The sequence below is a fragment of the Ovis aries genome, chromosome 6 (genome assembly GCF_016772045.2).
Source record: "Ovis aries strain OAR_USU_Benz2616 breed Rambouillet chromosome 6, ARS-UI_Ramb_v3.0, whole genome shotgun sequence".
NCBI lineage: Eukaryota > Metazoa > Chordata > Mammalia > Artiodactyla > Bovidae > Ovis > Ovis aries.
The window spans coordinates 103,648,209-103,673,424 of record NC_056059.1 but is presented as its reverse complement, the minus strand read 5'-3'; the positions used below and the strand labels follow the sequence as shown (position 1 = coordinate 103,673,424).

Below are 25,216 nucleotides of genomic sequence, written 5' to 3'. Positions count from 1 at the left end.
GATTCTTGTTTGGAAAATTCCATGGACAGAGGAGCCTGGCGGGCTAAGTCCATGGGTTCACAAAGAGTTGGACATGACTAAGCGCACACACACACCATGATGTGACTCAGCCATCCTATCTGAACCTGAGCTGTGTGCACGGGGTACCAAGCAGGCCCTCCTGTCAGGGGCCCCTCTTCCAGGACCCTGTCCCACTTCTCCGTCTAGGACACAGTTGTCTGTCCAGGAGCATCTGGGATAAGCAGAGCAGATGTGGATTGGGCTCCATCTGAAGCAGCCCTTGGGCTCCACAACTTTTTCCTGGTACTAAACTGTCTTCTCTCCCTTCCCAACTCTGCAGCATAAAGCAGTGCCCACCTTTCACCAGTGGAGACCCCAGGATGCCTCCCAGGTGCACAGAGGTCAGCTTCCAAAGGGCCATCTCCCTCGGTGGAAGAAGAGTGGAGGGTCCTGGGCCCCTGAGGATGGGGCAGCAAGGATGAGTCAGGAGAGCCATCTGCTGTACTGACCCAGGAGAAAATAAATCATGCGAGTGTGTGTGTTTGCACAACAGACTCAGTCTATCTTTTGTCTTGGGCTTGGCAGTGTCTGCCCTGTAAGTACTGCTCTCAGGAACTGTAAGCTGAGCGGCTTTGACCTGAGAAGATGTTGGTGGAGTGTGTCTGCCTCTGCGAGCACCGAGAGTGAGTGCCGCACACACCTGCTCTTGGAGCCCTTGTGCCCAGCGTCCCTGAGCCTGTGCCCGCCCCTCCCTCTCATGGTCAGTCTTCGTGGTACAGGAGCACGTCGGTTTCCTCTCCTGAATTATAAGGACACCAGCACTGCCCACCAACCACAAGGGGTGGGGTGAAGATGAAGTAATACAGCCAGACCCCAGAAGCTGACCTACAGGCAAGCAGGTTGTTTGGGAGGTAACCCCAGGTAGACGAGTAGGGAAGTGAAACAGGGAGGGGAGGACAAATGTGAGAGGGTACGTTGTCCAAGCGAGATACTGTGGCTGGGCCCCTGGGGAAATTCTGGGAGCCAGGGTGGGACACACACCTATAAGCATCCCACTCTGTGGCCTGGGAAATGGGGGAGTTATCCACCAACTCCCTTCAGACTCTGCTAGAGGATGACTTCTGGGAGGGGTTAATTCCTTTTTCCTTCCTGCCTGCTATGCAGATGACATAGAGAACACAAGAGACCAGAAGAGCCTTGGGCAGGGAAGGCTAAGATTAGAAGGCTGGCCCTTGGGGTGGCAAGGACAAGGGGTGAAAGTGGGACCCAACAGTGTTTGTTATGGGGCTGCTGTGGGGCTTTATAGGCTATTAATCAATACACAGCCACAAAATAGGGGCAATCACGGTGGTTCCTGCACACAGGGGTGTAGACATCAGGGATTAGGTCTGCCTACCTGCAACAAAGATGTGACCGCAATGGCCTTACCATGTAAGAAATGGTCCAGTGGTGAGCAGTGGAGACTAAGACAGCAGTTCTTGTGTGTACATGCATTGCCCACAAGGTAGCTCCCCAACCTCCAGCACTGCTTCTGTGCTCCAGGCAGGATGGAGGCAAAGGGAAGGGCAAAGAGGGGAGGGTGACAGCTGGTCTGCCTCTTTTTACAAAGAGCTTCCAGAAAGTCCCAATAAGAGTTTCCAGAAAGCAACTTCTATTTGCATCTCAGGGACCAAGGTGGCAGCATTTGGTCAAGATAGCTGCAAGGGAGTCTGGAAAAATGTAGTTTTAGCTGAAAACAGGGGTGTCCAGAGCAAAGCTGGGTTGGGTTAGTGAGGAAGAAGTGGGTAGAGAAAAACTGGTGGAGGGGACAGAGGGCAGTATCTGCCCCAGTGGACACTGTTTCTAGAGGAGAAAGCCAGCTTGTGACCCTGCAGAGGTCTGTGTGCAGTCTGGCTGGATCCTGGCAGAGGATCCCAGTGTCTTTCTCTCTGCTCAGCAAACATTGATGGGGTGTCTCTGAGCATTTTTATGGCAGGTGTTCAGCCAGGGTGATAGCTACTACGCTAGTGCTGCTGAAGGCCTGCTCTGTACATACGTGATGCTTGGCAACTCACTCCAATATTCTTGCCTGGGAAATCCTATGGACAGAGAAGCCTGGTGGGCTACAGTCCATGGGGTGGCAAGAGTCAGACACAACTTGACAACTAAGCTAGCACCACCACACACATCCAATCTCGTTGTGAGGCAGGTCCGCTTGAGCCACTCACAGATGGAAAGAGAGAAGCCCAGTAATTGGCCAGAGATGCCATCAGCAAGGAGATCAGATTTAGTTTCCATGACGACTGTATCCTATGGAGATTCAGCTCTTTGCTTTGACCACATGGACCTACAGGATGGGTAGCTGCTTTGCAGGAGGACAGTTGTCTTTCTCTTTCAAACCAATCAGCCTCTCCCTCCCTTTAATGACCCTGTCCTGCACTAACCTACGGCCAAGGTTACACTTAACAAAGTTTGCGGAATAAGAATACCTGGATTATCCAAATTAGACCATGAAGAGGCCTTCCAGATTTAGCAAATGAAAATACAGAACACTAGTTAAATTTGAATCCAGATAAATAAGAACTTTTAGTATAAGCATGTCCCATGCAGTAGTTAAGAAACACTGAAAAATGGTTTTTAACCGGACACCCCATATTTTATCTGGCAGCCCTCAATGGTTGTGCCTCAATGGTTGTGTAACTCATCAAGCTCAGCCCTTTATTTCATCACAGGAAAATCTGGATTTCTCCTGGAAGGGTGTACAGCACACTGATAGTGACCCCTGAGCTATATCCAGGTCCCAGGGTCTCAGGCCCTGACCTTTGGACCAAACAAACCAGAGAAGCCGGTAGTGGCAGGTTTTCAGTGAGGCAGAGTAGACCCAGGTGTCTCAGGGTGAGGACGACTCTTCTCGGGTGTGGGTGGAAGGCTTAACCATGGATGGTGAGCAGGGTTGATCCTCGCCTCAGCTTTGCTTCCGAAAACCTGCAGGGCCTGGAATCCATCCCTTCGTCTCCGTTTCCTCACTTGCCGCAAGAGAGCTGGACAAGCCTGCGTCTAATAAAGTGAAGTTGCTCAGTCGTGTCCAATACTTTGCGACCCTGTGGACTGTGTCCATGGGATTTTCCAGGCAAGAGTACTGGAGTGGGTTGCCATTTTCTGCATCTAATAAGTCGAGTCCGAATGCCCAAACATACCTAGACGTGTTATCTCCACTTAGCAGCTGTGGGACTCTGAGCAAAGCACTGCCTCCATGAGCCTCAATTTTCTGCTCTGTAAAATGGGGATGTTGACACCTAGTGGGGTCACTGTCGGGACTGAGGAGTTGTGCCTTCCAAGTCACCCTGCACAGGACTGCATGCTGTGGGGACACTGGATGTGGGTGTGCCTGTTGTCCCTGACAACTGTCCTGCCAGGATCCGTCCCGTGGCCACAATAACACCTGGATCGCCTGACAGGTGCTGAGCGGACGCCTGTCTCATGCTCATCCCCACGGCTGAGCCTCTTTGCTGGAGTGACTCCATTCCCCAGGCACCGTGGGGACCTGCTTGGGTTTAGGTTTCTCATGCCACTCAGGGGAGCTGAACTCCATGCCACTGTCCTAGATGGGATGTGGGACTGGGGTGGGAGATGATGCTGTTGGGGTGGTCCTGATGCAGAGAGGCCGGGTCTCAGAGCTCGGTGATGCCTCCTTTAAGAAGCCCTGCCCTCCACAGCCAAAGCCTCATCTGTGAAATCTGACTCCCTCCAGATCCAGTTACCTATGCTTCTGGGCAGTGCCTCCACCGTTCAGGCCCAGCCTTTGCACGACGTACCCCAGGGAAACCAAATCGCTGGGGGTGCTGGGGCTCACAAGGGGGCCACGGTGCCCTCAGATGGCAGGAGTGGCCTTTGCACTTCTGTAGCATGCCTGGGTGGATCCCTGTGCCAGGGGAGCTGAAACATAATTATCTGAGATGGACTTACATTCAAGGAAGCACAGAAAGAAAGAGAATTGCTGTGTGACCCAGCACATACAAACAGAATTAAAACCAAACTCGTGCAAAGCAATAGTCACCCTACTTCAGAGGTGCACTCTGACACTTTGTCTTCTATTTCATATTTTAAAACTACTGGGCACAGCCCCCTAAATTGATTTCAGGGCTTTCTAATAGGTGATGACTATTATAGTTGAATAGATGACTATTAATAGTTGAATAAATCTGGGGCATCCTCATTACAGACCCCTTACATTTGATTACCAGAGTCTATGACTGAGCAGGTCAGAGTTCTGGCCTGAACGGCTTCCTTTCTTCATGCTGGGAGATAAGAAACCTGGGCATCTAGCTCTGCCTGCCTGCTGGGATGGGCCAGAGTGGATGAGAGGCTGAGGACTCTGAGAGTAGAAATGGTGGATAATCCTCCTGCCCTAGAGTGAAGTAGAGTAAACTGTACAGCTGATGTGTTAGGAGCACTGGCTCTGGGGCCAGACTAGGTGCCCGGACACTGCCACTTGCTAGCTCTGTGACCCTGCATAAATTGCTTTACCTCTAGGATGCTCAGTTTCCCCATCTGTAAAATGGGGATGATAGCAAGACCTCATCAGGAACTACATGGGTTCCTAGACCAGGTCTGGCATGTGGGGAGTTCAGTAAATATTGACCAGGATGGTCAGCAGGGCTGGCTTCACAGATATGCATCTTCTCAAGTCTCACAGAGCCCTGCTCCCAGAAAGACTGAGTTTAATGCTTTGCGGTCTCCATCTTGAAAGTCTTAATCATTTTTTCTTTGAACCTGTGCTTTATAATTGACATCTGACAGGATGACAGAGCATGCTCAGAGGATGTGCCAGGTGGCAGTGCTGCGCTCCAAGCAGTCAGCTTGGTTGCTGGGTTACAAACATACACACATGCCTGGGGTGGCCTGGGGCACTGTGGGGTCCTGGGGAGGTTGTGACCGGGGCTGGGACCTAAGCTGCTGGTGGTGATCATGGTGGCCAGTGGGAGACCCTGGAAGAGAGGAGGAACTTCATGCCAGGAGTCTGTCCTGGGGCGAACCTATATAAATACAGGAACCAATATAAATATTGACTCTCAGGCCTGAGGGCTGGAGTAGGAATTGCTAGCGCTCTGGCAGGAAACTTTGTCAGTAAATTATTACAAAATTGTACACAGGGACATTGCAATACAGCATGCCAAGAGTTATTAGAACTCTTTAGTGAGCTTAGAATCTCTGGTTTTGAAAGCTATTGCAATACTTCAAATGTTCAAGGGCTTATAAATAGAAATTAAATGTAAAGATTGTCACTTTTGATGAAAAAAAAAAAACATTATCTCCATATCAAGCTTTGATGAACCAGTGATTAAAGAGGAAGACAATTTTAAAATGAATTTTCCTTGTAATTAAGATATAGTGAAAGAATGCATAAATAGGTGATCGAACTATATACAAGTCATGAAGTCACTTTTGCTTTCTGTTATAACCTCCACAAATTGGGAAATGAGTATGTCAAGACTATATTGTCACCCTGCTTATTTAACTTATATGCAGGGTACATCATGTGGAATGCCGGGCTGGATGAGACACAAGCTGGAATCAAGATTTCAGGGAGAAATATCAATAACCTCACATATGCAGATGACACCACCCTTATGGCAGAAAGTGAAGAGGAACTAAAGAGCCTCTTGATGAAAGTGAAAGAGGAGAGTGAAAGAGTTGGGTTAAAGCTCAACACTCAGAAAACTAAGATCATGGCATCTGGTCCCATCACTTCATGGCAAATAGATGGGGAAACAATGGAAACAGTGAGAGACTTTATTTTCTTGGGCTCTAAAACCACTGCAGATGGTGACTGCAGTCATGAAATTAAAAGATGCTTGCTCCTTGGAAGAAAAGCTATGACCAACCTAGACAGCATATTAAAAAGCAGAGACATTAGTTTGTCAACAAAGATCTGTCTAGTCAAAGCCATGGTTTTTCCAGTGGTCATGTGTGGATGTGAGAGTTGGACTATAAAGAAAGCTGAGCGCTGAAGAATTGATGCTTTTGAACTGTGGTGTTGGAGAGGACTCTTCAGAGTCACTTGTACTGCAAGGAGATCCAACCAGTCCATCCTAAAGGAAATCAGTCTTGAATATTCATTGGAAGGACTGATGCTGAGGTTGAAACTCCAATACTTTGGCCACTTGATGCAAAGAACTGACTCATTTGGGAAAGACCCTGACGCTGGAAAAGATTGAAGGGGGGAGGATAAGGGGACGACAGAGGATGAGATGGCTGGATGGCATCACCGACTCAATGGACATGAGTTTGAGTAAGCTCCGGGAGTTGGTGATGGACAGGAAGCCCTGGCGTGCTGCAGTCCATGAGGCCACAAAGAGTCGGACATGACTGAGCAACTGAACTGAACTGAACTGAAATGAACTCCACAAGTTACAGGAAATGTCAGACAGTAAACATCAAAATACCACTGTATACAATTACATTCAAAACTAGATTCAGGCTTACAACAAACTGATGGATGTGGGGGCCACTGGCTTTCCAAGGTCCTCAGTATAAGTTCCACGCTCACCAGCTGTGTGTCCTCAGGGGAATCACATCTCTGCCTTTTCTCTGGTATCAGGGTGGTGAGGTAGCACATGGAAGCACCTCTGTACTCAGAGTAAATCAAAGATGTAAATCAGATGTAAATCAAAGTTCCCCATCTCTTCCCTCCTCAAAATTCTGCCTTAGGCACCAGCTGCATAAACATCACCGGAGAGCTTGTCACAAACACAGAATCTACAGGCATGTGAGAGTCTTAGTGTCACAACCTTAGATAAACTGCTTGGGGAAGTTGTCTGAGTTCTTCGTCTCTTGAGTTTAATCCTTTTGTTTTTGTTGACTTATACTGAGGACCTTGGAAAGCCAGCAGCCCTCACATCCATAGCAACATGTTAGAAAACACTAACTAAGCGCACTACAGTTTACACAGTGCTTTTCACCTGCATTCCCATCACTTGGCTAAAAATTTTGGACCCAGTGAAAAATAAAAATGTTCCAAAAGCAGGGGAAAAGTGCAGTTGTTGCTGTTTTTGTTGTTCAGTCACTCAGTCGTGTCCAACTCTTTGTGACCCCCTGGACTGCGGCACGCCAGGCTTCCTTGTCCCTCACCGTATCTCAGAGTTTACTCAAACTCATGTCCATTAAGTCGGTGTTTCCATCCAACCGTCTCACCTTCTGTGGCCCCTTTCTCCACCTGCTTTCAATCTTTCCCAACAACAGCTTTTAGGAATTTAGTCCTAAAAATGGCAACCCACTCCAGTATCCTTGCCTGGAGAATCCCATGGACGGAGGAGCCTGGTAGGCTACAGTCCACGGGCTCGCAAAGAGTCGGACTCGACTGAGCGACTTCACTTATTGCTATTAAAAGTGTGTCCAGTAGAGGTCACCAGAATCAAGTGGTTAATTGATTTGCCTACCATCTGCTGGGAAAGATTGATGGCAAAAGGAGAAGGGGGCAACAGAGGATGAGATGATTAGATAGCATCACCAACTCAGTAGACATGAATTTGAGCAAACTCCAGGATATAGTAGAGGACAAAAGGGCCTGGTGTGCTGCAGTCCATGGGGTCACAAAGAGTTGGACACGACTTCACAACAGAACAACAGCAACCATTTCCTTGGAAAAAGAAAAAAAAATGTCAGTAACACGGCTGGGAGTAACCAAGAAGAGTCAAATCCTCCTGCACTCCCACCTCCCTCATACAGAAACTTTCTGCCCACCTTCTCATAGGCAAGTTTAATCAGAAATCTGCATTTGTAGAGAGCCTGCCATCAGAGGTCAGAGCACTGGTCTTCAGGTGAAAACCTTTCAGGAGGGGCTGGCCTGGTGGGATGGTGGGGTCCAGGGCCGGGGTGCTGAGTGCTTATGCTGCCCCCACTGCCATGGGGTGACCTCAGGCAAGTTGCTTCCGCTCTCAGCCCACAGGACTCCATCCATAAAGTGTAGGCTGTCAGACTACAGATTCCCAGGGCCCCCTGAGCTTGGATGATGTGGGTCTCTTCCTGATGCAGCTTTCCATATTGTGCCCCAGAATTTTCCAAGGAAATAGAGCCCATCTCCAAACTCCTGTGTCTACCCCTAAGCTGCCCTTCTGGCTGCTACAGCCGTGCCATCCAGGTTATCTGGCCGGCCTGGAGGCTTAAGGCACCCAGCATTCTAGAGGTAAAGACACATTCTTCTCTGTGATGAGTGGAGTGGATTCTGAGTGTGGGGGGAGACGTGTAAGATGATGGAGGGACAGAGCTGGAGGCTCCAACCATTTCACAGATGGGGACTCTGAGGTCCACGGAAGCATGTGACTCTATCCCAGGTCCCAAGAGCTCAGAGTCAGTGGTGGAGCTGGGACTGGAATACAGGAATTGCTGGTTGAGAGGGCTGGAGGATGCTTATTTTCATGGCTCACTTCCGTCTTTCTGGTATTCTCTCAATGACTATAAGCACTCCTTTTGGTTTGTTTTCAGAGGTTTAGTTACTCAAGTAATATCCTAGGCTGCCCAGGAAAACCCCTATGAGGGCATGTGTAGTCTTGTCTGGCCCAGAGCAGGAATGAGACAAAGATTTGTTAGGTGACCTGAGAAAGGTATTGGGTTTGGCAGGGGAGGGAGTTGACTTTGGTTAAGGCTACTTAATGGCTGCCAGGTTTTGTGCAAATCACTTTGCATGGTTTAGTAACCTTTTACACTCTTCACAACGACCTCTGAAGGCACGTGTTACTCCTGTGTCATAACCAAGGCTAGAAAAACAAGAGATACTTGCTCAAGGCTAGGTGGCCAGTGGAGCTGTGGACTCAGGTTTGTCTGTATGTCAGTTAAACAATGCTGACTGTTGTAGTAAATAATCCCCAGACCTCAGTAGTTTAACCAGTAGAAGGTAGTTTTTGTTTTCTGACAGTGCTATCTGGTGATCCTGATTGGTGGACACCCTTCCTCCACATGGTGATTCAGGGACCCAGGCTCTCCCAGTGAGTGACTTCACCGTTTCCCTGGCTTCAGGGACCTCCTGCCTGGCTGGCAGTTGGAGAATGAGTGTGTAGAGAAGGCGCATGCTTCTCTATACCCACAGCCTGGAAGTGACATCACTTCTCATGCATTTCATTGGTGAGAAGTAGTCATATGACCACACACAGAACCGGGGATGCTGGGAAATACAGTCCTTGCCTGAGCGGTGGCACTATGGAAAGAGGGGTACACGTTTTTGGAGGATAGTTTATCATCACTGCCGGAGTGTGATACCAAAGGCCATGCCCCACCCCTGCCTCTCCAGGCCACCATGCACTGGGCTGGAAGGAGTGTGGGCACTGCCCTCTGGGTGTGACTGGCCCTGCAATGTTGGTTGTGATAATAAATCACACAGCCTCAGGATTAGAAAGGCTCTTAGATTCTGCTCATCCATCTGAAGCTCCTCAACAGAGTCCCTGGCAAGATGGTGACACAGCTGTTGCTGGGCATGAGGCACAGATGCCCAGTGACCTGGAGCTCCCTGCTGATGAGGCAGCCACCCACGACCAATGTCCCTGCGACACTCCTGTCCTCTCTCCACCAGCTGAACCGAGGCCTGACTGCCAAGCCCAGTGGGTCAGTGAAATAAGGAGATGTGGGAGCACGCTGGCCCCTCTCAGTCACCACTAGTCCTTCTTCCTTTTGAGTTGAAATCTTCCTCCTTGACTCTTGCCCCATGTTCTGTCCTCTAGAACATTCCAGAGCATACATGCTCACTCTCCGTCTGGAGATAATGGTCATCTGGATAATGCATTAATTGAGTCATTCATTTAACAAACAGTGGACTGCTTGCCAGGGATAGTGGGTGCAGAGGGTTGAATTAGCATTGCCCCCTTCAAAAGTTATGTCCACTTGGAACCTCAGAATGTGGCCTTATTCGGAAACAGAGTCTTTGCAGATGTAATCCAGTTAAATTGAGGTCATCCTGGAATAGGATGGGCCCTAATCCAAGGATTTATGTTCTCTTATAAGGAGGGAGAAACCTGGACACAGACACACAGAAAGGAACGCCATGTGAAGATAGAGACTCCCGGGGAGAAGGTCACGTGATAACAGAGGCGAGGACTGGGTGATGTCACCACAAGCCATGGTCACCGAGGACTGCAGGCCACCCCCAGAAGCTGGGGGAGGGGAGGGTGGGTGGACGGTGCCTGGAAGGATCCTCCCACTGAGCGCCCAGGAAGGCACCTTCCTGCCAATACCTTGATTTTAAACTTCTGGCCTCCAGAACTGTGAAAGAAGAAAATTCTGTTTCAAGCCCCCTTGCCCCAGCCTTTTGAGGACGTTATTAGGCAGATACAGTGGAGTAACTAAAGTTCGGCTCTGACCATCAATCTACCTGCAGGCTAGTAAAGAAGAAAGATTAAAAATACAGTTCACAAACAAATAAGGGATACTTAGAAGAGCCTGCAGCAGGGTCAGTAATGCAGGGTGTTGGTGGAAGAAGCATGCTGTGAATATAATGGTCTGAGAGGAAGAAAGGCATAGAGCATGAAGAGTGACTGGTCAGGGAGGGGAGTGTGGGTGGAGGGAACAGTGTGGGCAAAGGCCCTGGGGTGGGAAGAGCTTGGTACCCTCTCAGAACAGAGGAGAAGTCAGAGTGGCTGAACAGGTGGGAACAAGGGAGATGGGTGTGAATTCAGTGGGGCAGTACCACTTCAGGGGCCAGGAAAAGGAGTGAGTTTTTTCTTCGAAGTGCAGGGGTGAGGAGGTCTTTGGACGATTTTTAAGAAAGAGAATGATATGACCAAACATGTCACTTTGACTGCTCTGTGGACGATTTGGAAACATTTCACACTCCATTCATTTATTCATTAAATGATTAATAATGCAAATAAATAATCTGGAACCATTTCATCTTCAGTCTTGCAGATGAAATGAAATGGCCAAGAGAGTACCCCGGGTGGTCAAGGTGGCCAGAGATTTCCACAATGGTGTAGATTTAAAAAAATATTCACAACCTAAAAGTTGAGAGTGGTATTTTATTCATTGGGAATTTTGGGGACTTCAAGCTGGACAGGCAGCATCTCAAGTAACTCTGAGAGAACTGCTCCAAGGAAGGGAGGGGAGGAACCAGGTTATACAGAAGTTTTGTAACAAAGGACAGGTAATCTGAACATCAAAAGATTATTGTGAATTAAAGGAAAACCAGATATCTCAAGTTAAGGAATTTAGTGCTTTTTTATTATGGGAAGATGCACATGGACTCAAAGAAATCATTCCTTCGCTATGCACCTCAGCTACCTAGGGCCAGTATCTGGTGTTTTCACATCCTGAGTTTCCTTAGGGCTCTCTGTGTGGAGTGGCTGCAGTCTGATGGCTGCTAGACAGCAGGTGTTATCCTCCTTCCTGAGTTTCCTCCGAGCTCAGCGGCTCACATGGAAGGCTGCAATTGTCGATGACTGTGACATCCTTTGTTACTGATATGGCAGGAAAGATTCCATTTCTTGATGGCGAGATGAGCTTCAAGCAGAGACCTGCTCTGCCAGGAGAGGGTCAGGGGACGGTGGCCCTAGAACCAGGCAGAGTGGGTGCAAAGTCTGAACCTGCTCTTGCTTCCACAAGCCATCTCTTCTCCAGGCTGGATGTGGCAATTCTTGCAATTATTTCTCATAATACTTTTTTCATGTTGTAATAAATTCCTGAAATGACACTGTCAGCTTGCTATCCAAGAGCTCAATTGTTCCACAGGCCTTACTAATCAGAAAGTTTATCATAACAAGTTTTTATAAACACTTTAATTTGCAGAGCCCTTTTGCAATTCTGATCAACACATCCTCCTGTGGCCTAAGGAGTGGGGAGAAGGAAGACATGCAGACAGATCTTATTTCACCTCCAGAGAAGTCTCATTCCATTCGGTCATGCAAGATAACTACCTGCAAGCTCCAGAGAGAGGCATAGGTAAAGACACACATCCAGGGGCTCCAACATGAGGGTTCAATTGTCTTTGAGTGATAACAGCCATAGTACCTAGAAGGCAGCAGTCTTTGAAGACCATAAAATCTGGCAGGCTTGATAAAGAGCTGGCTCTCAGGGTGTGGACTCAGGCACAGAGCCCCCAGCCAGGAGGAAAAGACAAGGTCTGTCCCTGGCTCAATGGCCTGGAGCAAATCTCTTAACCTTTCTGAGCTTCTGCTGTAAAAGCAGGATGCCATTTGAATTTCACAGGAGGACTGAGAGGAAAGCACCGAGTGGTTGGGAGTGAGTCAGGCTTGCCTCTGCCACCAGGATCTACATGACCCAGGACATATTATTTAAAGACTCTCTTCCTCCGATTGTAAAATGGGGGAGGGGATAACAGCACTTGTTCCATGAGGCTGTTGAGAGGATCAAATGAGACAGTAGATAGTAAGTGCTCAGTGACTACTAACTAGCACTATCCTGGTTTCAAGATGAGGAAGAGAGGTGAAGTCCCTAAGTTACTTGGGTATGTTTCTGCTCAATTTCCTTGTTGATGATAATGGTGATGATAATGATGGGATGGTGGTGATGATGGGATGGTGGTGATGATGGGATGGTTGTGGAGATGGTGGTGATGGCGGGATGGTGGTGGTGATGGCAAGATGGTGGTGGTCATGGTAGTGATGGGATGGTGGTGGTGGTGATGGGGGGATGGTGGTAATGTTGATGATGGTGGTGGTGGTGATGGTAGTGATGGGATGGTGGTGATGGTAGTGATGGGATGGTGGTGATGATGGGATGGTTGTGGAGATGGTGGTGATGGCGGGGTGGTGGTGGTGATGGTAGTGATGGGATGGTGGTGATGGCGGGATGGTGGTGGTGATGGTAGTGATGGGATGGTGGTGATGATGGGATGGTTATGGAGATGGTTGTGGTGATGATGGGTTGGTGACGGTGATAGAGATGGTGGTGATAGTGGGGGTGATGGTGGGATGGTGGTGGTGATGGCGGGATGGTGGGCTGGTAATGATGATAGTGTGGTGATAGAGATGGTGGTGGTGGTGATGATTGTGGTGGTGATAGAGACGGTGGTGATGGTGGTGATGGTGGTGATGACGATGGTTGTGGTACTGGTGATGGTGGTAATGACAGTGATAACAAATGCGTTCCTGTGTGCTGGAATAGTGATTTCCTCAGCACTAGGATCCACTACTGCCTGGGATGCCTGGAGCCTTTGGGTCGAGTGAGCTCCTTATAGGAGCAGCCTCACCCCTTTTCTCTAATCTGCACAAGTACCATTTTCTCTGTGAGCTGTGACTTCACAAAGGCTGGGAAGCCCTGTTTAATTTGATGCTGTTCATATCATTCTGCCTTATATTTGTTGCTTGGTAACACTGACTCCCACTTCTTTTCTTTTCTTTTTTTTCTCCAAAGACAAAGGCTTCCCACTTTGCTCTTTTCATTAATTTCTGCAGACTCTTTAAAAGGTCTCTGGACACTTGGTGGAAGGAGAAAATCAAAGCCCTGATCCCAATAACTTGTCTCTTTAGATGAAATATCTTCCTTTTCTGATAAGTGGCTTTGAAGCCTCTGTATTGAGGAAAGACCTCTGGCCAGGAGCCAAGGACTTGAACCTGAGTTCTGATTCTCCACTATGTCAGCCTGACACTGAACTGGTTACTTAACTTCCTGGGGGGTCCCATGACTGCAAACTGTTCATCACCCATCATGTAGAATGTGGGCTGACTCCCTGTGACTCATTTTGAACAATAGCTTGTGAACATATGATGCAAAGAGATGTTCATTTCTGAGGCTGGGTCTTAAAGGATGTTCAGCTTTCGTCCCCCTCTTGGACCTTCCTTCGTGTAAACCAGCTGCCACATAAGAAGCCTGACTGCCCTTGGCCACCATGCCAGGAGGAAGCCCAAGCAGCCACACGGAGAGACAGAGGCCATGTGCAGGAGCCCAGTGTCCACTTTATGTGAGTGAAGCTGAGGTAGGAGATCAATGGGTTCCAGGTTAGACATTTACAACTGGGCCTCCTGTTTGCATTTCATGGTGCACAAAGAAGTTGGCTTCAGGCTGGATCCTTAAAATTGTTAGCATTTCCTGAGACAGTGTTCTCCAGTTACGGCATTTACAATCAGCCTCCTGCTTGCCCTCTGAAATGGAAGTAACGACAGAAACAGGGTGAACAGCCAGTCTTTATCTCTTATAAGTACCTTAAGGTAATAATCTTGGCAAGGACAAAGAGGGGCAAGATCCTGTTTGAGTAAAGGATTAAGGGACCTCTGCTTCCCCTCTTTTTGAAACAAGGAAGACACTATACATGTGCAGAAAGGGAGTCAAAACTTAGTGGATAATGCCAGGCCATAATGAGTCTTGCTCCTCCCAGAAGCCTTCCCTTTGAGATCTATCTTGGCTGGGCATGCAGGCACAGCCAGGGAACAGTCCCAGGATAGGTCAGGTGTGGAAAAAGAAACCAGATAACTGGCTAAAGGTAAACAAAGACCCGGAAGAACTGACCTGTATCAATGACTTAACTGCCCGTTTACTGCTCTCCTCCTCACTGGGGGGGACACCCACACCCTTTCTCTCTGGGGTGCCTCTCTGCCTTCCATCATAACTAAGCGAACCATTTCACTGTGTGTTCTCCTACTTGTTGCTGTGCTGTATCTCTGATAAACTTTGTAGCTGCGTTCACAGTTTTGGCCTCCATGATAAATCCATTATCACCCGGGGCAAAGAGCTTCTAACCTCTAGCCCTAGCTGGTCGGGTGACTAGGATTCCTGGTTTTCATCCAGGCCCCCCAGGTTCACTTCCTGGGCAGAGAATGAAGATCTTGCTTCACGTCATGGCTCACTACTGCCTTGCTGAGATCAAAGCCTTCTTGGACCTTCCAGCCCTGCTCAGCTGCCAGCAGAATTCTGCCAAATGGAGGACCCCAGCTGACCCCTCACTGCCCCCTGCAATGAAAGAACCACCCAGCTGATTCCTGCCCAAATTCCTGACCCAAAATGAAGGGCAGGTGAACTGGTTGTTTTCGGTCACCGAGTCTGGGCATAGATTCTTACCTCTTAGTAGTTAACTGATTATCATGAAACATGCCTTCGTCCTCTCCAGGGGACCACTTTGGGACATCGGGAGTTGGGGAAGGGGTTGCTATTCCTTCACCAATTGGGTAATCTGCAAACTCCTCCGAACTCTTCACCATCCAGCCCTCTACGGCCTCCTGGGCCGCTGCTCCCACCCCCTTGGCTCTCATCAGCCGGGATCTCTGCCTGGCTCAACCCTGCTCTGTCTCTTCTCCATGCCTTTGCATCCATCCTGACTTCTTCCTGAAGAGCCTTTTCCTCCTCCTCTCCTACAGCAAAACTCTGTCCCTCCTTCGGGATCTAGCTCAAATGTCACCTTTTCTCCAGCTGCCCCCAGGCTACCTCTGGACCCCACAGGCCCTCACGAAGACATCTGAACCTTATTCTGAAAATAACACTGCTGCCCTTGGTGGGGCACATCCTGGATCCTGGTGTTTCTCCAGGCAGACTGTACGTGCAGACATCAGGCCAGACTGTCCCTCTTGGCTCAGGGACCAAGTTGGATGTGCTCTGGGATGGCAGCTCGTGGTCCCTGTATCAGGGCAACACAAAGACCACCTGAACCATGGCTAACCACCGATACTCTTATTTCCTATAGGAAAGAAATTTCAATTCAACACATTCGTGCAGCGTTTCGGGTACCACACAGTCTCAAAGAGCCAAGAGGATCTCCTGTACCCAGGCTCCTTTCTTGTTCTCAAAGTTCTTTTGCAAGTCACAGAGCAAGTCGCAACCACAGTCTGACAGCTTCCATTGTGTCAAAAACTTCGGGAAAACAATTATATTCGATCACAGTAAGCTCTCTGGGTAACTTATATTTCTAACAATTGTCAAAAACAATATCTCTTTTTCTAAACTGTCCAAATTGCTCCCACAAATATCAAAAGTGCTTTTTTTCCCCACCCAGCTTTCTCTGCCAATCTCCGTGTTGACACATACCTATGGTGTTTCTATCGCTGCTGCTAAGTGGGTGTCTGGAAAGTTTTGGGGAGGATTTCGAATTGGGTAATGTTCAGCACTTCTTGACATTGTTTGAATGCTGTGTGCCTAAGTTTTCTTCTATTGTTTCGTGCTAAAGTGAGTGATAAGTTCCCTCTCCCACTAACTCTGGGTTTTGTAAAGATGACAGCAGGGACTCAGACTGAGAACTTGTCACTTTGGAAGGGAGGGAGGAAAAGCCACACTCCCTCCCCAGGAAGGCACACGAGGAAGTTGGGAACTTACAGACTGGGGGTGTTTGTTTAAAAGGGCGCTTTTGGTGACACGTTTTATCTTCCCTAAAGCCACCTGACCCTCTGCCCAGGTGAGCTTGTTAGGGTTCAGACAGGGGGTCTGGGGGTAGTGTGGCATCACAGCAGGGATTGGGGACAATCAGACCAAAGAGGTGTCATGGCGTGACCTTGGTGGAGGTCCCTCCACCTCTCAGAGCTTCTGACTCTCTGTCTATAGCCTGGGGATAATACACACTCTCAGGGTCAAGTGTGGATTTAATGAGCCACCAGGTGTAGTGATCCTTTGCAAGGGGTACTAATTATTTCTGTGATGATGTGCAGGGGCCAGAACCCACTGGCCCTTCTGTGCACTGGCCCTGTGCTGGCTACTTCCCACAGGTTAGTTCATGGACCTTCCCAGCAACCTGTGGGGTAAAGTGTGCTCAGAGAGATCCCTGAATCTCCTGGGCCAGGCTTACCTAAGGACCCTCTCTGCTCTGTTCTCTGATGTCAGGCCTGCACCTCTCGGGAGCAGCCATGATGTCCTTCAGTAGGTGATGGATAGGTCAACTGACACATCCTCACCTAGAATACCATGCGGTGCTAAAAAGAGATGAGCTATCAGGGGAGGAAAGAACATGGAGGGACCTTATATGCATATTACTAAGTGAAAGAAACCAATCTTATAAAAACTCCCTACTATGTGTTTCCAATTATATGACATTCTGGAAAGGCAAAACTATGGAAAGAGTGAAAAATCAGTGGTTGCCAGGCTGATGACGGGGGCTGGGGATGAATGGATGGGGTACAGAGGATTCTGAAGGCAGTGAAACTGCTCTGTGTGATGCTATAATGGTGGATACATGTATTTTAAATTTGTCTATACCCACATAAGGTCTAAGACCAAGAGTGAACCCTCATTAAACTATAGACTTTAAACAATATAATGACATCATACTACAGGTTCCCATGTGGCACTAGCGGTAAAGAACCCACCTACCAAAGCAGGAGATACTAGAGACATGGGTTGGAGCCCTGGGTTGGGAAAATCCCCTGGAGAAGGGTGTGGCTACCCACTCCAGTATTCTTGCCTGGAGAATTCCTTGGACAGAGAAACCTAGGTCGCAAAGAGGCGGACATGACTGTAGTGACTTAGTACAATGCAAGTTCATTGATTATAACAAGTGTAGCACTCTGCGGGGTAGGGGTGAGGGGGCTGTTGACAGTGGAGGGGGCTCTGGGTGTTGAGGAGTAGGGGGTATATGTTAAAAGTATCTGTACTTTCTGTTCAGTTTTACTGTGAACCTGAAATGGCTTTAAAAAATAATGTCTGCTTTTTAGAAAAAACAACAATAACAAAAGTAAAGTCAGCACCTCCTCCAGGAAGCCTTCCCTGACTGCTGCAACTAGTGGCAATTTCTTCACGTTCTGGGAATCTGTAAGCCAGCACCACTTCTCCCTAGTTATCTCTTCATTCCTGTTCTCTTAACAAGTGGCTGGTATTTTCCAGCTTCTTGACCAAACCAGTCCATAAGCCCCTCCAGAACAAGGAAGTGGATACACCTTAGACTCTTCCATCTCATGCTGCCGTGCCCAGGAAGGGAACAAGTGGGGAGGTTCTTGGCAAATGTGGCTGCTGCTGCTGGTGACACAGAGCCCTGTGGCTTGTTGACTGAACCATCTGTGGCCCTTGAGCTGCCTTCAGTGATGCCATGGGCAGGCCCCCACGTTGGTGGCTTTTGCGGTCACCTCTCCCCACCCATCCCAGGGCAGCAGGCTGGGCCCATTTCTCAAGTGAAGGAGCCAATGCTGGGGGAGTGGGTGCCCCCCGACCCCGGCACTGCAGTGGCTGTGATGGTTAAGTTTATGTGCCGACTTGCCTGGACCAAGGGGTGTGCAGAGAGCTGGTAAGGCCTTCTTTCTGAAGGTGTACATGAGAGCGCTTGAGTTGGGACTGAGAAAGGCAGATCACCCTCCCCAGTGTGGGCGGACACCCTCCATCTGTTCAGGGCCTGAATAGAACAGAAAAGGCAGAGGAAGGGCGATCCCACACTGCCTGAGCTGGGCCGTCCATCTTCTCCTGTCCTTGGACCTTGGCTCAGGTGCTCTGACTTGAGTTGGAACCACCAGCCTTCCTGGGCCTCCAGCTTTACAAAAGGCAAACAGTGGGGCTTCCCAACCTCCATAGTTGCGTGAGAACCTCTCTAAGGCATTTCTGTCTATATATCCACATAGGTCCTATTGGTTCCGTCCCTCTAGAGAACCCCCCTAATGACCTAGTTGGGTAATGGGGACCCTGGGGGAGGCCTGGGCCTTGCTTCTCCCCTGAGCAGGCATTTGTCTGTCTTCTGCCCCAGAGCTGCCTCGGCATGTTGGGAGGTCTTTTTTCCAGTATGAAACTTTTTGATGTGTTCGGTGACTCATCCATCGGAAGGCCCTTAAGAGTGGCAGTCACACTGCCTTCAGAGATGAGTAAATCACGACTCAGACTCATGGGGGCTCAGAGCTCCCCAGCAACAATGAAGTGTAGGGGGGTGGAAGTGCAGGTCGGCGTGGGTAGGTGAGGTGTGTCGGGGGCGGCCCTCATGTAGCACCCGGCCCTGGTGACACAGAGCCATGTGACCGGCGCCAGGCCCTCTGTCACAACTCTGGACACTTCTGTTGCAGTTTTAAGGATTCTGCAGAGTGGACTGTGAGCTCGGGTTGATAAAGGCACATAAGAAAGGAGGGTGGTGGGGGATGGTTAGAGAGGTGGGGATAGAGGAAGCGGGGCTTGGGAGCCCAGAGATTCTGCCACCGACCCGCCCTGTGATGTGTGATCTGGGGAGCCTCCATCTGCTTGGGGACAGAGGGAAGCCACCCGGTCGTGGTGTCAGGAAGATCCAAAGGAGATGTAACACCAAGAGAGTTTCCTGTCTTAGACGTGGTCAAGGGCAGGGAGAATGGCCTCTAGCTGGGAGGCTGGGAAGGGGCTGGAGGGAGCATGGCTGGAGTGCGCTCCTGAACTTGCTGAATGCCGAGCACACCCTCTCTGCTGTCAGCTATCCAGGACTCCCCATAAATCCAAATTTCTGACTCCTTTGGCCTGGGCAGGGTGGGCTTTCCAGGTGATTCTTTGACGCATGCAACCTGGGCTGGGAACCTGCAGCCCAGAGCAGGGCACCTCCTACTTTACCATCCACACGAATCACAAGGGTGTCTCTCTGAAATGAAGACTCTGACTCGGGAGGTCTCAGGTGGAGTGGGTTTCTGCATCTCTAATAGGTGCCCAGCTGAAGGACGAAGACCACACTTTCAATGACGCACCTTTACAGTCATGGGTCTCAAATTTCCCTGCACGTCAGAATCCCTTATGGGAGTCTGTGAAGCAGGGCACTCAAAGCTGGTCCTCTGGGGCAACCCAGAGGGATGGAGTGGGGAGGAAGGTGGGAGGTGGGTTCAGGATGGGGGAACACATGTGTGCCCGTGGCTGATTCATGTCAATGTATGGCAAAAACCACCACAATTATTAATAAAGGAATTATCCTCCAATTAAAGTAAATTAATTAATTAAAAGAAATGTGGATACATGAGCGGTCCTAGGGTCTCACAGTCCTAGACACCCCGTGTGTGGCTGACATGCCCCAATGTTGTTCTGATCTCACTAGCTCAGGGGGCTACACACTTAGTACCTAGGTCACTGGGTCTGTGGAACTCTCAGCCTGGTCATTCAAAGGCACTACCCAGCCCTCAGTATGGCTTCTTTATCTTCCTGGTCCCTTGATTCCTTGATTTTGATGAGTACGGATTTGAATGCCAAGGGGTTGGTTCAGTGCTCTGGTTATGTTTATCCCAAGGCTGTGCTTGCAAAGGTTGGAATTTCCATGCCTTACTTCAGCTCATCTGCAAGACCCTGGTGAACAGCAGGTGACAGCAAGACCATAGAGACAACATAACATCAGGGTTACCTTAGTTTCCTGAGGCTGCTGTGAAAAACTGCCACAAACTCAGTGGCTTTAAACAACAGTTCTGGAGCCAAAGGCCTGAAATCAGTGTTGTTGCACAAAAATCAAGGAAAATCCATTTCTTGCTTCTTCCAGCATCAGTGGCTGCTGGCATTCCTTGACTTCTGGCTGAATCACTCCAATCTGTCTGCTCCATCTCCACATCACTTTCTGTGTGTGCGTGTGTGTGTGTGTGTGCGTGCGTGCGTGTGTGTGTGTGTGTAACCTCTCTTTGCCTCTCTCCTTCAAGGGTATCTGCAAGTCTTTGGTGCCCACCTGGATAATCCAGGATAATCACTCCATCTCATGTAAAGACATTATGTGTCATTTAGTCACATCTGCAAAGACATCTTTTTTCCAGATAAGGTAACATTCACAGATTCCAGGAGGTAGGGCCTGATATCTAGGGAACCATTCATGGCCTAATAATGATCTGAAAAAGGCCCCAACTCTGTTGCCTTTCAGATGATAGCTCACCAATGGCCTTCCTCATTTTTCCTTGTACGCTTGGCATGTAGCCCAAGGCCTGGAGCTGGTAGGACATCGCTGAATGTTTGTGGAGTAAACTAAAGTGGTCTTCCCTGGTGGCTCATCAGTAAAGAATCTGCCTGCCATGCAGGAGACCTGAGTTTGCTCCCTGGGTCGGTAAGATCCCATGGAGCAGGGAGTGGCAACCCACTCTAGTATTCTTGCCTGGAAAATTCCACGGACAGAGGAGCCTGGCAGGCTACAGTGCAGGGGGTCACCAAGTCAGACATGACTGAACAACTAACAGTATCTTAATATCTTAAATAGGAAGGAAGTGGGCAAGCACATGAATTCAGAATCTGAAAACAGTGAGGCATTAGAGAACTGCAGTGGGAAAGTAAGAATGAAGTGTGGGAGGCAATTTTTTTTTTTTGGCCGCACCGTGTGGCATGTGGGATCTTAGTTCCCTAACCAGGGATGAAACCCACGCCCCATGCAGCGGAAGCATGGAGTCTTAACCACTGGATCACCAGGGAAGTCTGTGGGAGGCTTTTTTAGATGTTCCATTAAAGAGCCTGGACACTGACTTGAATGCAAGAAAGAGCTCCTTATGAAGCCATTCATTCATTCAATACTCAACAACAAAGCACAGGGTTATTTTGACTTTGTGGGGAAGTGAAGACAGGCCTCCTAGAGAGATGGCATTGAATTAGGACAAGAGCTGTGTTTCAGTAGGTTCTCTTACTAGGTCTAAGTTAGTGTCCTATGAGTTTGGGTGCTGCATCAGTCAGGGTTCACTAGAAAAACAGAACCAATGGGAGATATCTGTACTTATATCTGTATCAACATCTGCATCTGTGTCTAATATATGTATGTTGTTCAGTCACTAAGTGACTAAGTCACTTAGTCTGACTCTTTGTGATCCATGGACTGCAGCACACCAGGCCTCCCTGTCCCTTACTATCTCCTGGAATTTGCTCAAATGTATTTCCATTGAATTGGTGATGCTCTCCAACCATCTCATCCTCTGCCACCCTCTCCTCCTTTTGCCTTCAATCTTTCCCAGCACTAAGTTCGTTTCCAGTGAATTGGCTGTTTGCATCAGGTGGTCAAAGCATTTGAGCTTCACTTTAGCATCGATCCTTCCAATGAGTATTCAGGGTTGATTTCCTTTAGGATTGACTGGTTTGATCTCCTTACTGTCCAAGGGACTTGCAAGAGTCTTCTCCAGCACCACAATTCGAAAGCAGCTATATATATATATATATGTAGAGGGAGAGAGAGACACAGAGAGAGAGAGAGACAAAGACAGAGAGACAGAGATTTCAAGGAATTGGCTTATGCGATTGTGGGGGCTGACAGGTCCAAAATAAGTAGGAGAGACTGGAGACCCAGTGAAAGGTTGATGTTGCAACTCAAATCTGAAGGCCATCTGCTGCCAGAGTTCGCTTTTCCTCAGGGGACCTCAGTCATTACCTCTTAAGATCTTCAACTGATTGGGTGAGACCCACCCACATTACAGAGGGTCATCTTCTTTGCTCAGAGTCTACTGATATAAAATGTTACTCTCATCTAAAAACTATCTTCCCAGCAACACCTAGACTGATGTCTGACCAAATCTCGGCCCTGTCAAATTGATGCAAAAAAGTAACCATTACAGCTGCTATATTTCCTGGTGAATTAAGATTTATAACCATTGAATCTCTGCAGATTGTATCTTGCTCCATTACATAATAGCCCTCTTTGTTCCTGTGAATGCTTTATTCCTTGAATTCTTTATGCAACATTAATTTGTCACTCTTGTTACATTTTAAATTTCAGTTTTCAAATGTAGTCCACTTTGGACCTCTGTTTGTCAGCATTTCGGGTGCAGTTCTTGGAAATAGCACTTAACCTGGCTTTGTATCCATCTCCCCAGTCTAATGGACTTTAAATAGGAAATGCAGCCCATTCATCTTTCTTATGAAAGTTGATGCCCATGGTTTTAATTTTTCATCTTTTATTATGTTTTATTGTTACTGCTGTTTCTTTTTTCCCTTTTCTTTTTGTCTCTTTATGCATACTCTCCCAATCCTCCCAACGTCCACCCATTAAGTCAGAAATTCTACTCAGCTCCTTGAACTTTTCCACTCCACCCCTTGCTCCCTCTTCTCCTCGGTTTTGCTAAGATCAATTCTATGTTTTTACTTCCAGGCTACACAGGTTTCCCTTACAGTATGTGGCTTATGTTTCAAGAATCCCTACTTAGCAATTATGGTACAGAATCCCAGGCATATTTAGATTAAACCATCAATTTTGCAAGGGTCATTGCTCACCACCATTTTCTGAGTTCTATCTTGGGATATCAACTCTGACTGAACTGTGTTGATGAGAAAGAAACTTCTGTGGGTAAAAGGGACCTTCTCTGTGTCTGGCCATGTCAGATTATTTCCCTTCTTTTGCCCTGACACATGAATTTTAGCACAGGAGGGGAAAGTCTCAGTGTCCAACATTCAGAATCCCTAGATATTGTCCCAAAGTCACTGAGGAATATGACTCTGCTCTGATTCTCCTTCTCTTGGATGTGACTGGCTCTTTCTGGAACTCTGCAAGACTTTCTCCTTATCCTTGGAGTTGGAGACTTTATGGCATAGCTTCAGCCCCCGAGACATTTTCTACTAGCATTTCTTTCATTTCTGCTTCCCCTCAAGCTCCTTTTGGAGTGCCTGTTCTTTAAATGCTGTACCTCTTAGAACTGCCTGCTGCTGCTGCTGCTAAGTCGCCTCAGTCGTGTCCGACTCTGTGCGACCCCATAGATGGCAGCCCACCAGGCTCCCCCGTCCCGGGGATTCTCCAGGCAAGAACACTGGAGTGGGTTGCCATTTCCTTCTCCAATGCATGAAGATGAAAAGAGAAAGTGAAGTCGCTCAGTCGTGTCTGACTCTTAGCGACCCCGTGGACTGTAGCCTACCAGGCTCCTCCATCCATGGGATTTTCCAGGCAAGAGTACTGGAGTGGGGTGAACTGCCTGCAAGCCTCCCATTTTCTCCCTGATGATTTTCATGTGTTTTTCCTCCACATTATCTCCCAGGTTTTCACTTTTTTTTTCCACCTTGACTGTTTTCTTTCTGAATTTACCTATGACTTTTAAAGCTTTTTCATTCCATGCACTGTGCTGTGCTTAGTTGCTCAGTCGTGTCCAACTCTTTGTGACCCCATAGACTGTAGCCTGCCAGACTTTTCTGTCCATGGGGATCCCCATGCCAGAATGCTGGAGGGGGTTGCCATGCCTTTCTCCAGGGAATCTTCCCAAACCAGGGATTGAACTCAGGTCTCCCGCATTACAGGCGTATCCTTTACCATCTGAGCCACCAAGGAAGCCCATGGTGTATGTTAAATGTTTCTGTGCTCTGACTGTAATTCATTTTCTCTCTTCCTTTCCCAGGAGGAACTGTTTACTCTGTCTTCTTTCCTCTATTTATTGGGTCCTTTCAAAGGTTTTGTCCTCTACTTGATGGTGGTCTCCTAGGCAGTGGCCAGCCAGTGGGAGTGGACGACAAGCCTCTTATGTTCTTGTAGACAGTGACAAATGAACTGGAAAACTCCTGTCGAGATGCTGGAGGAGGCGTCTCTGCTCCCAGGTTTGCAGGTGCAAGGAAGGCTGCTGGTTCTCAAGGGTGGGCTGCAGGAGCCATTCGGGTCAGCCTCCAGCCCTCTGAGCTGAAGGAGAGGGTGGGCAGTAAGGATGAGGGCATGTGTGTGCGCGTGCTCAGCTGTTTCCGACTCTTTACAACCCCACAGGGAGCAGCCCGCCAGGCTCCTCTGCCCATGGCATATTCCCGGCAAGAATTCCAAAGTGGCTTGCCTTTTCCTCCTTCAAAGATACCCATCTTTGGGTTAGAAATAAAAGAAATTCATCTGATTCATTTTCAAAGAGCCTCTAAGCTCCCAATATATAAACGAGAGAGTGAATGCTTCTCAAAATTAAGAAATATATAATGTCCAGCCTCTGAGTTACCATGGAAATGCTGATTGAAATTGCAAAGAGACCATTTTCCACTTACCATATTAGGGAAGAGCAAAACATAAAGTAATTGCCCAAGCTAGTGTGTGCCCCTTGGAGATACACTGGAAGTAACTTTGAGAAGCCTGTTTTAGAAAAATGTATCTATAGATGTGAAGAATCCTCTCAGAATCTAGTGATTCTGCTTCTAGGGTTTTGCCCTAGTGCCTTGGCCCCCAGCCTTTTTGGAACCAGGGACCAGTTTCTTAGAAGACAATTTTTCCATGGATGGGTGGTTGGGGGGATGGTTCAGGCAGTAACATGAATGATGGGGAGCAATGACAGGTGGCAGATGAAGCTTTGCTTAGTCGCCCACCACTCACCTCCTGTTGTGGAACCCACAGCCTGGGGGCTGGGAATCCCTGCCCTAAGGTACACACACATGCACCAACACGTGCAGTGTAATCACAGTGATTTCTGGAAACCCTTCCTTAAATATGCATAAACCATTACACAATGTGAACAGTAATAGCCTGTGGTTTTTTTTTTTTTCTTTTTCCTATTTTGTGTAATCC

The 25,216-nt window shown here is 48.3% G+C and overlaps 2 protein-coding genes across 3 annotated transcripts in view; both read left to right on the top strand.

The window, feature by feature from the left end:
- LOC101112981 (high mobility group protein 20A-like) overlaps positions 1–547 on the top strand; it is a 34,154-nt gene extending 33,607 nt beyond the window's left edge. The window contains exon 11 of the mRNA XM_027971172.3: positions 341–547. Coding sequence (XP_027826973.1) covers positions 341–345 — 5 coding nt within the window. The 3' untranslated portion in view covers positions 346–547. The remainder of the gene's footprint in view (positions 1–340) is intronic.
- Positions 548–13,730: 13,183 nt separating this feature from the next.
- WFS1 (wolframin ER transmembrane glycoprotein) overlaps positions 13,731–25,216 on the top strand; it is a 44,677-nt gene continuing 33,191 nt past the window's right edge. The window contains exons 1-3 of one of the 2 annotated variants that reach the window (XM_042251623.2): positions 13,731–13,897; positions 14,707–14,930; positions 15,596–15,791. The gene's annotated coding sequence lies outside the window, so the exon portion shown is untranslated. Of the gene's footprint in view, positions 13,898–14,706; positions 15,792–25,216 lie in introns of both variants that reach the window. The other variant, XM_042251622.2, reaches the window with a different exon arrangement.